Genomic DNA, 13,514 nt, shown 5'->3' on the forward strand with positions numbered 1-13,514 from the left:
TATTAAGGATTTTAAGTCGAATAGAGGAGATAAAGAATGAGTGTGACTTTATAAGAGGAAGATGTAACAGGAGAGAAGTAGGGGTTTAAAACTGAGGACGATTGCTCGGAAGTTAGAAGAAGGTTGAAGAATTTTGGTGGGTAGAGAGGAAGGGCTTGTTGGAAGGAGCGTACAGAGCCTGCGGAGTGGGAGGTGAATCATCTCTTCAGTCTGCCTGAAGAAAAGTGATGAAGGGTATATCAAGGTCAACCTGTGGACAAACTGAGAAACTTAAACATTTTTCTCCTGTTTGTAAAGAGGAGACGCTGACATTCTTTGAGAAGGCCCAAATGTGATAGAATAATCTATACCGGGTAGCAGAATGGAAGATGGACTGCAGGGGGAGTAGTGATACACAAAAGTAGAGTGGAAAAGCATGTCAGCTTCATTCCACTACTCACTGGACGTAGGGTGCAAGATGGAACATTTTGATAGGGAGGATGGTGACTTCAGTGTTCAATCTTCTGACTTGTGTTGACAAGGATTCCTAATAGAGCAGTCAAGCAGATAGTTAAAATCCGTTACTGAAGAGGTGAAGCTATCAAGCTGGAGTTAATAGCTTTGGACCTCATTAGTATGGAGGTGATAGTTGAAGCTCCAGAGTTGGAGGAATTTGTCATTATTCTGAATTAAATTGTGCAGATTTACAAGTTAATGGTTCTATTCACCTGTTCACTCAATTTGGAACTTGTAACACTTCCTGTTAATAGAATGTGACACCTTTTTTCTTTCATCTTTTTAAAATTTTGGAAACAGATATGGGAAAGCAGAGCCACCAAAAGGAGTGATGCTCGTCGATCTGGTGATAAATCTGGATGTTAGTTCTCATGCCTCAGGACATCCTCTTGGGAACAGCACCACACCAGCTCCTAGGATCAGATTATCATCTACTTAGTACCATTCTTTGCCTGAACTACTAAAGCCAGTCTTAGCTAACCACGAATGGCTACCCAAAGGAAACACTTGGTGAAAGATTTCAATCCTTATATTACCTGCTATATCTGTAAAGGGTATCTGATCAAGCCAACGACAGTGACAGAATGCCTTCATACCTGTAAGTATTCTTTTAGGTTATCTCCCCATCAGACGTTACATGTACAGAAAAAAAGAAAAAAAAGTTATATCTGTTCCTTTAAAACTGCCATGTTTTCTGTCTACCTAACTTTTTTAAAAAAGAGTATTCTAAGAATTAACTGAATTAATTTTCAGAATATTTGTCATTGGGTTACCAGAGGCGTAACATTTTTCTTTTGTCGTTGGTCAGTAGTTGACTTTTATTGGGTCATGAAATGTTCTAAACATTGTAAGCATATTATTGACTGTGGTTTTTTAAAAAGTGAACTGTTTCAGGTTTTTTATTTTAAAAAATAATACTGAAGGAATTAATCTGCCCAGAGGTTTTGTTGGAATTTGCGTGCTCTAATGCACTGATTCCCACAGTGTAACTTTCAGCATCAGTGGCACCTGGGAACTCCTTAGAAATGCTGATTATCAGGCCCACCTCAGAAACTGGAAGTGGGTCCAGCAATCTGTTTTAACAAGCCCTCCAGGTGATTCTGAAGCATGATCTCAAGATTAAGGATCAATGTTCTAATATATCTGTGGAACTAACAAATTTCATTCTCACTTATCCTGTCAGAAAAGGAAGAGGCCACTTATGCCAGGATTACATATACTTTTTGTGTTTTTTTGCCAGTATGATTTTGTTTTTTATTTCAATGAAAGCAATTCCAGTAAATTCTAGTTTAATGCCTATTATGTGCACCAAAGTAGAATCTTTATATAGTTGATTTCATTTAGCTTTATAATAACCTTGGAGCAGTTTGAAGCGTGGATGTATGGGGAGAGAGATGGTATAGAGGTCATCTTCATTTTATGGCTGTGGAAACTAAGAGTTAAATAACTTGTTCAGTCTCACAGCTGAGTAATGGACATGTGTTCAGTTTCATAGTCCATGTTCTTCCACTCTGCTGAACTGCCATAGTAGTTTTAAACAGGTACAAAAAGAAATCTCCTTGAAATGGTTAATATAACAAACGTTGTTGTATTTATTTTATCACAAAAAAATATGGAATCACCTGGGAAGCTATTTAAACATACACATGCTCAGAAAACAACTTGAAGAGAGATGTTGGGGCTTGTGGTAAGGTCCAGGCATGTGTATTTTGGAAAAGCTCCTCAAGTGATGGTGATATGTACTCTTTAGGGATTAAATTAGCAATTAACTATGAACTGTCTTGTATTATTTATTTGCTTTGCCTGTGTCATTTAACCTAAACAGTTAATAATTACCTATCATTGAACAAATGTTTATTGAATACTTACTATATATCAGACACTGTTCTGGGGCACAGAGAGTACAGCTGAGCAAAAGATAGTTAAAAATCCATGCTCAAGAAGTAGGGTATTACATTCTAGCAAGGAAAACTAATAAATACATGCTGTGTTAGTGATAAATGCTATGAAGAGTAAGCAAGATTATAAATACAAGAGATGGGGTTATTTTATATAGCTTGAAAGGGTGAGCTTCTTTGATACGATGACATTTGAACAGCATCCCGGAGGGGATTGATCTCTAGATGCTATGTATATGGGAAGAGCAGTCAATGTAGAGAGAAAGGTAAGTACGCAGGCCTTGAGGTGGGAATACACTTGGCAGGTTCAGGGAACAGCTGGTCAGTTAGAAGCCTATCACTGTAGGTCAGCTTAAAGATTATAGGGCCTTCAACAAGGTAATAAGATGTGAGACGGAAGGAGTGAAGAGTAGTTGGATTGTGGACATATTTTGGAGGATGCGTCAATAGGGTGTGGCTGCTCTAGAGGGTACTTTACCTTATATTAAGATGTTTTCCATTATTCCAAGTATGGAACCTGGATATGGTTCACAGTCTTATTTTGATTTGCTTCTTCTAACATTTGTGCATTGTTCTTATTTTTGTATCTCTCCAGCAAAAATTGCCAACTCTGGATGATGATAAAGTACAAAATTCTCCAACTCCTCTCTGTATAGTCTAATAAATTTTAATTATGTCCTTTTGCGAGAAAATTTCCTATGGATCATGTTGAAACCCCAATTTAAATGTTACTTTTCTGAAGTAAAAACAAAAAGTTATAGAAGTATAAACAATTCATTTATAAGCAAAGGTTATTTTTATATTCTCAACAGCAATTTAAAGTCTAAAGGGGTAAGTGACGGTTTAACTGCACAAGTCTCTTCTGGCCAGAAAGATTCCTTGGCATTCGTCAAGCCCATTTACTGAGAAAGAATGATTGGCAGAAATGTGATTAAAATAGTCACCAGTGTGGCCTTTATCATTATCAGAAAGCATAAGGCAGTAGAATGAATGATGGAGTCAGGTCCTCAGCCCAACATCTGAGGAATATATAGCACTAATCTGTGTGTGCTTGCAGGTCTTTAGATTTTTATATATAATTTTAAATCTATTTTGAGGCTTTCAGAGAAAAACTATCTCATTTGCATAGTATTCCCTTACTTGTATTGACAACATAACTAATATTGTAAAACGGTGTTCCTTACCCAGTGGTTGGGTCTTTGATCTCTTCTCCCAGATTTTTCTCATGTGTAATATAAAGGACAGATCCAGTGGCAATGTGATTTTGGATGGGTATAAAATTAAGAGAAAGACCCAACTGGGAACGGTAGAAAGTGAGAAATGTTAAGTGACTGTGGTGTTTTAGATCTTGACATAGGCATATAAAAAAGAATATCTGATAAAAATAACTTTGCACAAAGACTACAATTTTATAGCACTGTAAAGAAGGAGTTAAGAATCAGTAAATGCTAGTTCTCATGAAAGCTTGTAAGAAAATCTAAATAGTTTGGTCTTACTCTTCAAGTGTGACATAAATAAATGAAGCTTTATTATTGATGAGCAAAACCAGACATAGAATCTCATTATAAAAGCCGTATCTTGAGGCTCTCATTTTATTTACGAATACCACTTCAGTAGGCTGAGGACATTGGATAAGTAGATAAAATTTTAAAATGAGTTAAGGTTTTCAAACACAAATGAGTTTTAGCTTTCAGTGATCACTTAATGCCAGATGAACTAAATCCACATTAACCATGGTTAACATGTGTCTGAGTTAATTTTAATAACCTAATATAAGGAAGTAAATGTGTTAACACAAATAATTATGGAATTATATAGTTAAACCAAATAATTACACATCAGGCACTTTGTTGGCCACTGGGGTAGAATGATAAATAAGATGGAATTATACTCTATTAAGCAAACTTACAAGCCGTAAGAAATTTTAACATACGTATTTAGGTGTATCTTTTTCTTTCCTCATCTACTCTGAGACTTCAGCTACCTATGCTGACATCTCTCAGGTCTTTCCTTCCAGCTTATACTTTTCTTCTCAGCTGCAGAATCTTACTGGATGTCCATTTGAATGTCTTGAAGCCACCAGGGACTCAGTCCAGTCAGTCCTGGGTTACAAATACCATAGGTTTTGTAGGTTCTTAAGTTGAATTTGTATGTAAGTTTGGACAGACACATTTACCTATTACCTGTAACAGCCTCCATTGATAAGTGCAGATCATTCATCATTTGAACATTTGTAACTTGGGGCCTTATAACAGCTTTTGTTTGTAAGTGCAAGTTGTATGTTTGTAACTCAGGGACTGCCTGTATGTCTAAAAAGTAATGAATGGGATGCTAACACTTAGTTGTCCAAGCAAGAAATATGTTCCACGCTTGACTCTTTGCCCTCACTGACAAAACTGTAACGAAGTCCTGTCTGGTCTCTCTTTAATGTTTCTCTAATCTGTCCCTTCAATTCTGTCCCTATGTTTACTAATGAGGCCAATTCTGGCCCTCAGTACTTCTCACCAAAGTCATTGTAGTCCATTCTTAACTTGCAGCAGAGTGGCAGTAATTAAAAACAATTGACTTACTTTATCATTGTCACTGTTCAGCCTACCCCAAATTTCCTAAAGGCACCCTGTTGTCCCCAGAATAAGTTAAAGCTACTTAGCTGTGACTGATTTCTGCCTACCTCTTCTTTTTCCACCGCCTAACACATACAGATGCAAGTACTTGGTGCAGCTGTTTGCTTGGAATGAATATTTGCTCTGTGTCCAGCAAGCCATTGCCCATCCTTTAAAACCCATCCCTTCCAAGATGTGCCACCCACCTGCTGCCACATCAGATTTGGTTGGAGTGTTTCCTTAGTGTCTGATGTGTGCTAAATAAAAGCTCAAATGAATAAATGCATCACTGATATGTTGATTGTTGTATATTTTTCCTTTTAAAGATTAAAAGGTAGTGATGGGCAACTTGAAAGGCATGTAGGCAATATTGGTTAGGAATTATAAATTTAGAAAAACTGTATTCTAGAAACTACATAGGTATCTTGTGGGTATTAAGTGAGGAAGGAGAGAGACTGGATGGGGGGGGTAGATTAAAGGATGCTCTCTCCCTCTTTGCACAGGGGCCTGAGAAACTTCTTGAAGCTGCTTGGAATATATTTTCTAGTGGTTGTATAGGTTGATTTTTTTTTCTTCAGGAGAAAAGATGTTTATAGAGAAAGACTTTGGTGGTGCAGGAAAAGAAACCTTTCTTCTCTTTGCTCTTTTAGAGGTGATGTCAGTAATCCCTTGCCTAAGAAGGAACTTTTTGCCAAAACACATTATTGTACTCATTTTTTAACTTACACAAAGAAGGATTAATTGATAATTAAATACCATTGATGTGACAAGAGACTTGGTGATTCTATGTGGTAATATGTAGGAATGAAGGAATAAATTATAAAATGGCAAAATTTAAGTACTACCAACCATTTATTGTTTTTGAGCAAGTATCATAAAGACACCAGTACTTAAGGCATAGAAAGAAAACTTATACTTCGGTATTGAGTGTTTAAAAAGCTTGTGCAGCACACGCATGCCTCTCAGAGTGCCGTCTGTGGACCAGCTGCATCCCCCAGCAGCATCACCTGGGAGCTCATTAGAAGTGCAGATTCTTGGGCTTCTCTGTAGTCCTCCTAAATCAGAATCCCTTGGGAGAAGGCCAAAAATGTGTAATCACAAGCCTTTCAGGTGACTCTGTGGTACATTAAGGTTTGAGAAGAACTGCTGTGGACCTGATATTTATAATATTAGCATCTCTTAAAGCAGGAAGTGTATACTTTTAATCATATAATAATTAAATGCTAATTAACTATTAAAATAGTAGCTGCTGTTTACTGAATGTTTGTAATATGGGGGGTTATGAGCTCTACATTCATTGTTTAATCTAATCTAAGCAAGATCCTTTCTAGTTAGGTGACACTATTTAATCACCAACAGAAGTTTATTAGCACCTGCACGCTCCAGTCATTATTGTAACCACTGGCAACACAACAGTAAACATGACAGCCATAGGCTGTGCCCTGCTAGAACTTGTGTTCTCGAGGAGTGACAGATAATAGGTAAAGAATGCAATTTCAGGTGCTGTTTATAACAAATGTTATGAGGAAAAATGAAACAAAAGTCTTTCTTGGGAGTTGCCATTTGAGCAGAGACTAAAATAATGGGAAGAAGCAAGCTATGAAAAGGTTTAAGGGAAATAGCATTTCAGATACTATTCCAAATTTTTTTCACAAAGACAACAATGAAAAATATTAAGTAACATACCAATAAATGCTAGATCTAGTCTGAGTCCTGGACATCTGACTCAGGTACATCTGCATAATACACTGACATTTTTCCAATTTTATTTTTTCTTAGATTTATTTTATATAATTTCTGTAAGCAACATGTTAATTAAAAAAAACATAAACCGTTTCAAACTGTTATCTTGACTGTACAGCTTAATGTACCCAGTATGAAGAAAAAAGATACAAATTGAACTTTCCAATAATATATTCTTTATAAAATTTGTTTAGGGTAAAACTGTTTTTAGAATAAAAATCAAAAGCTTAAATAGAAATTATATTTATATTTTCAATAAGTACAAATATAATTGTTTAGGTTGTACTAGAAATGAGGCCATTGGTATGGTGATGTTGCGTGTTTCAAACCATTTGGGCAGAGGTTAATCATTTCATTCATGAAAGTGATTATAATGCTCATTTGGTGACTTTATATAAGAATAATTATAGGTATTAAACAGTATAGATGTCATATATTAATATGTGTTTTAATGTCGAGGAAGAATTGCATGGTTTTTTTAGCTTTTGAAACTATACATTAGGTAGCAAGGAATGTTTAAACAGCTGAGCAGAGCACCAATAGTGGGTACTAACTGACCAAACTTAGGAGATAACAGAAGTTTAAAAAATGAAACATTCCATAGTGAATTCTGAGAATAAATTATATCTAGGTCAGAGTGAACTGGAGCTAATAACAGTAAATGTAACATAAAACACAAACGTTCAGGGCTAGAAATCATGATCAACGTACAGGTCTATTTATGAGTAGCACAAAGGTTCAGTGTAAGTGATATAAACAAAAACAGTCTAAATTTGTAGAAAAGACACAAGATGATTTTTATTTGGCTACTTTCAAGACCATAACTACTGATGTTGTATACATACTTGTTTTTTTTTATCAGACTGTTATATTGCCTCAGAAAATTTAAAACCAGAGAACAAAGCTGTATTTTTTCATAATATTCAACCACTGACATTCCTTTCCTCAAGTAAGAGAAAACAATCAATGTTAGACTTTTAGTTTATATTGAAGTAAATTATTTTAATTGTCAAAACATTACTAGTAAACTCAAAACTCTCTTCCCTTGCTTTAGGAAATGTAGGCTGCTTTCTGACCAGACGACAATAGTGCACTTGTAGGCCAGTGGGCTCCTCCCTTTGGTATTTCTAACTCTTGTGTCCTCATGTCTTCCGTAAATATTTACTGAGATTCCTTCTTCCAGTAAATATGCTCTTGGGACACATCAGGTAACATAGTAGCAACAAGTAAATTGTAGTTCGTATCATATTAGAAGACGATAAATGGTACAGACGAAGGCACAGTCAAGCTGCATAAAAAGAATTGGGCAGAGGTGTTACAAGTTAAATAAACCTGAGTTCAAAATCAGCCTCATTAAGAAAATGATATTTGAACACAGACTTGTGTGGTACAGGAGTTATACTGTCAGGTATGTGGGAGGGAGAATATTTTAGGAGGAAAGAGCAAGATCAAAGGCTTTAAGGCAGGGGGCCAGCTGGCCACATTGAGACATGACCAGGAGGCCAGTGTGGCTGGACAGCAGTAAAGAGGTCAGGGGGGGTAATGGGGGCGGCCCCGGGCCACTGTGTGCAGTAAGTAGTTCTTACAGCCATTTCAAAGATTTGGGCTTTTACTCTGAGAGAAATGAAGGCTCATTTCAAGCAGGGTTTTGAGTAGAAGGATTCTCTGATCTATGTTTAAAAGAATCAGACTACTATATTGAAAGTAGAATTTTTGGGCGGCTTCTGTAATAATTCAGGCAAGAGATGGTGTTGGCTTGCATCAGGGTGGTGGTGGTAAAAAGTGGTCGTATTCAATTTTTTTAAATTTCAAAATATTAAGAAAGTACAAACGTGATCAGGGTCTTAGTCCATACCTGCTAATGAATTGCATGTAGGTCATAAAAAAAGTCCAGGGCATCATCCAGATTTTTGGCCTGAAAAACTAGGAAAATAAAGATGTCATCAAATGATAGAGGAAAGGCCTGGGGGAACGATCAGGAGGTTATGTTTTAGAAATTGAAGGAAAGCTACGAGAGATCCAAATGGAGATAACCAGTTGGGAGCTGGACTTACCTGAGTCTGGAGATTATTAGCATACAAATCGTACTTAATGAAAGCAGGAAGGGAGTGGGTGTACATAGAGAAGGGGACGGAGGACTGAGGCCTGGGGCAGTGCAGCATTAATCCAGCAGGAAGAAAAGGAAGAGTCAGCGAGACTGGAGGGAGACAGAGAGCAGTCCTGGGAAGCAAAGTAAACACATGGCGTCAAGGTGGAGAGACCAGCAGAGTCAGATAGATTGAGTAAGATGAGACTGAGAACATACCATTGGATGCAGCAATGTGTAGGTCATGGTCATCTTTTCAAGAGCAGTTAGTGGGGAGTGGTAAGAACAAGAGTCTAGATAGTTGAGAGAGGATGGAAATTTCTTTAATTTTCAAAGAAAGGGTGAGAAACGAATGGGCAGAGAACAATCGGAGAGAGCATAGGTAACTCTTTGAAGGGGTTTTACTACAGAAGAGGGCAGAGACAGCTGACAAGGGAGGGGAGTCAACAGAAGTGGAGGGTTTTTTGTTGTTTGTTTTTTTTAATATCTTCAGTAGACACCCAAAGATGGTGTACGTGAAAGAGGAACAATGTTCCTAGGTCATGGTGAGATCGGCGCAGGGCAGAGACTGGCTTGAGATAGGGACATAGACGTTCTGGGAACAGGCAGGAACACAAAGTGCAGGTGTGATGGTGCACGTTCTCTTCTTTTCAGTTATTTTTTTCCTTTCATTTTCAGTAAAATAGAAAGTGAGGTCCTCAGTGGAGAGTGAGGATGGAGGAAGATGTGTTGGGGGCTTGAGGAGAGAGGAGAAGGTATGAAGTGCTGGCAAGAAGCATAATGGACTTGGGGCATTGAGTGTGACAGCAGATGAAGGATCCACTTGAGGTTCATGGTCATGACTTGAAGGTGAGAGACCGCCTAGCATGGTTGCATGCTTTTCTCCCACAGTGCTCACCTGTGCGCTTGTAGAAAGAGAAGACATAGAAAGTTGGACTTAGCCGGGGTTGATGGTTTAGCTCAGCAAGTATGGCCAGAGAAGAGAGAGGCAAGGGAGCTGAAGTAGAAGAGAGCAAATCTATCAAGGATACGTGTGTGCAAATGAGTCTTGATTGATTATGGAATTCATATTGGCGAGGAGGAGAATTGGAGCATTGCAGCAGTTGGCTAACCTACCAGACTCTACCTTAACCTTGAAGTCCCACCTGACTCCATGAGCCAACCAGCGAAGTGGGGAAGCCTTTCTTGTCTTCTTAGACCTTCCAAGTCTCTTTGCCTGCTCAGTCTAAGATGTCCAGACCATGCTTAAATCCCTAGACCCTGTCCTGATGCTGCTCGGCAAGTTCTGCTTTTTTGTCCTAGCAATAAATAAATAATAATAAAGTGTTCTGCTCATTAGAGATAATGCTGTCCTTACTTCATGAAATTGCAACTCAGGCCTTTGAAAGAAATGTGCCACATATAACAATGTAAGAGAAACAAAAATGTTCATTAGTTTCTTATTTAAAGCAAGGAGATACTATCTTCATGGAAGCAAATTAAAACTATCCTGGAAATTGTTTTAAAAATTATTGTTTCCCATATAAGAATACCAATCAAAACCAGGAATCTGGTGCCTCCTCTCTTTGAACATGACCATAGTTCACCTATAAAGTGTTAGCAGATAATAAAAGTGTGCCAGACCAAAGAAAGTTTATAAAATGAGTGTTGTCAAGAAATGCACATAGAGACTGTGAAGTTGTTAAGGAAGGAGGGAAAAAAACATTCATCTAAGTTGACAAAACCAACACATTCAAGTGATTTTAACAAAGGAAGTACATCTTTGGTCAGTTCTAACAAGCAGAGCATTACTAAGAACATGAGAGAAAGACCTTTATTTCTTAACAGTGGGAATTTGTGTAGATACCTTTGTACCTTCAAAGCTGGGAGGCTTGCTGTCTGTGATACGGAAGAGACATGAGTGGACCGTACATCCCAGATGACAGCAAGAAGTGACCTTGTTCCTTTGGTGTAGATACGTCCAAGAACTTGAAAATAGGAAGTAGGATAGCTCTTTAGTAGTTTCAACAATGAAATCGGCATGGAATAGTGCATCAGAGGAGGTGTATGCAGAGTAATCGAGAGGAGATAGCTTCAAGACCAGTGGGGCTGTACTGGAATTGTATTAACATAAGGTTAAGGAAGTAATGCATAAAATGGAGAAATATTTGGTTAATCTTGGATACAGCCCCTACCTCAGAAAAAGAAGTGTTCTATCCACAATGCAAAGATTAGCAGTTCCTATTCAAGTGAAACAATGTGTCTTAAACATGCTAGAGTTGCAAGACTGTCCCCAGGATAGAAATGGCTACAGGGAATTAATGCCAGTAAATGAAAGAGACGTTTCCATTTCCATTTGCAAGATCATCTGTTGTTCAAGGTTTGTGTATGTATCAAGCTAGTCATTCTGATCCCAGTTCTCCTTGTTAGGATTTTATGCTCATTCGGTGAGGTAATTTATAGTAGTAGCTCATATTTAATGAATATGTACAGGTTACCAGACATTGTAAACCAGTAAACCTTACATATAATATCTCATTTAATCCTCACGAGAATCTTGTGAAATAGGCACCTTTATTATCTCTCTTGGATCCAGAGGCACAAAGTAGGTAATTTGCCCAATGGCAGCACTGTGCTTCAGATCCAGGCATTCTGCCCCAGGATTATCCAGAACAGCTGTCAGTTATGCTGCACTACCTCGCTGTTTTATGCAGACCTGCATTATGGGGAGAGAATCCATTAGTGACATAGCCTTTTTATTAGTTTTGTTCTGTGACAGTGATTTCTTAATGGTGGTAATAAAGGAACTCTGATGATGGTTAAGCGGAGAACCAAATCCTGGAATGGGACCCCTGATGGACGTACTAGTGCAAGGTTTTCGTGACCAGCTCCTGGCTTCTGTTTGGCCAGTGGTTCCCAGTCATCTTTTGGCTGTGTCTGTGAGAGGACTTTGCAGAGCTAGAGTCCTGTTGCTGCTCTCCCAGGGATTCTGATGTGTCTAGGATGGAGCCTGTGAATCTTTTAGAAATTAGAATTCCTTTAGAAATCACATTATTTGTTGTGACACCCATTTAAATTTGAGAACCACCACTTTATATGACACAATGACTTTACTAATTTGTACAATAGCCTAGTTTAAAGCTAAAAAATTGTAAAAGTAATCAACTTCAGGTGAAAGTTTAATGCTGTTTGTGATAAGCTAAATATAAAGATCAATTAAAGATATGAAATCTTGCTGCCAGAGATCAAACCTTATTCATTCTGAGATGCTTTTCATAGTGATTCAGATTTTAGGCATGGAACTAAAATCTGAATCACTGGCAGGGCCCAGGGATGGATGCTGGGTGGCTGCAGCAGCCTACTCTGACTTTCTAGCACTGCCTTCCTTGTTTGCCAAAGGGGGATAGTAACAGCTGTAACTATTATCCATACAAAGTCCTGAGACTAATATTTGATTAGTACTCAGTATATGTTAGCACTTGTTATTTTCCAGCTGAGGATGTCTAGTGAGCCTAACGCCCTTCAGATCTAGGTGGTTCTTATAGCTATAGTGTAAGAGTAACTAAGGAGAATGAAGACTCAAGGGTCCTCAAACTACGGCCTGTGGGCCACATGAGGTGGTGTGATTGTATTTGTTCCTGTTTTGTTTTTTTACTTCCAAATAAGGTATGTGCAGTGTGCATAGGAATTTGTTCATAGTTTTTTTTGTTTGTTTGCTTTTTAATTATAGTCCGGCCCTCCAATGGTCTGAGGGACAGTGAATTGGCCCCCCGTTTAAAAAGTTTGAGGACGCCTGCATGGCTGGTCTCCATACATAGTCTCAACCACAGACCAGGACCTTTTAAACATCATTCTTAGACCAACTGAGTTAAGCAGTATGGCAATCAAGCAGTTAGAGTTTCGTATTAAATCTTTAAGATATTTTTAAAATGTGTTGTATACACTCATATGGACTTCAAATTATAAACTAAGAATTAAAGGTCAGTTTTGTAGTTGTAAGAAATTTTTCAAAGAAAATCAAATCTTCATTTTATTTTTCTCAGTTTCTCTAAACTTCTGGCCTATATTTCCTCATGTTTTAATTTATGTAAAGTTGTGCTTTATTTAATATTTTTTAAAAGCCATATGGGACATGTATTTTCTAGAGATTTTTTTTTTAACAAATAAGCCATTCAGAAGGGCTATTCATACAAAACATAACAGTTTAAAAGGAGATCTGATTCTACAGGTAGACATATTTAAGGCTCCCAATATTAAGAGGTAAGACATTTTTCTATATATTGTAGATCGTAGAAATAAAAATTGAAGAAAATGGTTAGAGGTTGCTGTGAGCTGTGTGAGGCCACGGCACTCTACCCGAGGGCGGTACAGTGAGACTCTGTCTCTACCAAAAAAAAAAAAGGTAAATAAAAATTGAAGAAAATGTATCTCATTGACATGCATTGGTTAAGAAAATGGATCCAGCTCAGCACCTGTAGCTCAAGCAGCTAAGGCGCCAGCCACATACACCAGAGCTGGCAGGTTCGAATCCAGCCCAGGCCTGCCAAACAACAGTGACAACTACAACCAAAAAATAACTGGGCGTTGTGGCGGGTGTCTGTAGTCCCACCTACTCGGGAGGCTGAAGCAAGAGAATTGCTTAAGCCCAGGAGTTGGAGGTTGCTGTGAGCTGTGAGGCCACAGCACTCTACCCAGGGTGAAGCTTGAGGC

The 13,514-nt window shown here is 38.0% G+C and overlaps 1 protein-coding gene across 3 annotated transcripts in view; it reads left to right on the forward strand.

The window, feature by feature from the left end:
• Window positions 1-13,514, forward strand: part of PCGF5 (polycomb group ring finger 5) — a 128,233-nt gene that overhangs the window by 74,672 nt on the left and 40,047 nt on the right. For all 3 annotated transcript variants that reach the window (XM_053583968.1, XM_053583967.1, XM_053583969.1), the window contains exon 2: window positions 796-1,093. In XM_053583968.1, coding sequence (XP_053439943.1) covers window positions 982-1,093 — 112 coding nt within the window. In that variant the 5' untranslated portion in view covers window positions 796-981. The remainder of the gene's footprint in view (window positions 1-795; window positions 1,094-13,514) is intronic.

Source organism: Nycticebus coucang, chromosome 3 (assembly GCF_027406575.1).
Source record: "Nycticebus coucang isolate mNycCou1 chromosome 3, mNycCou1.pri, whole genome shotgun sequence".
Taxonomy (NCBI): Eukaryota; Metazoa; Chordata; class Mammalia; order Primates; family Lorisidae; genus Nycticebus; species Nycticebus coucang.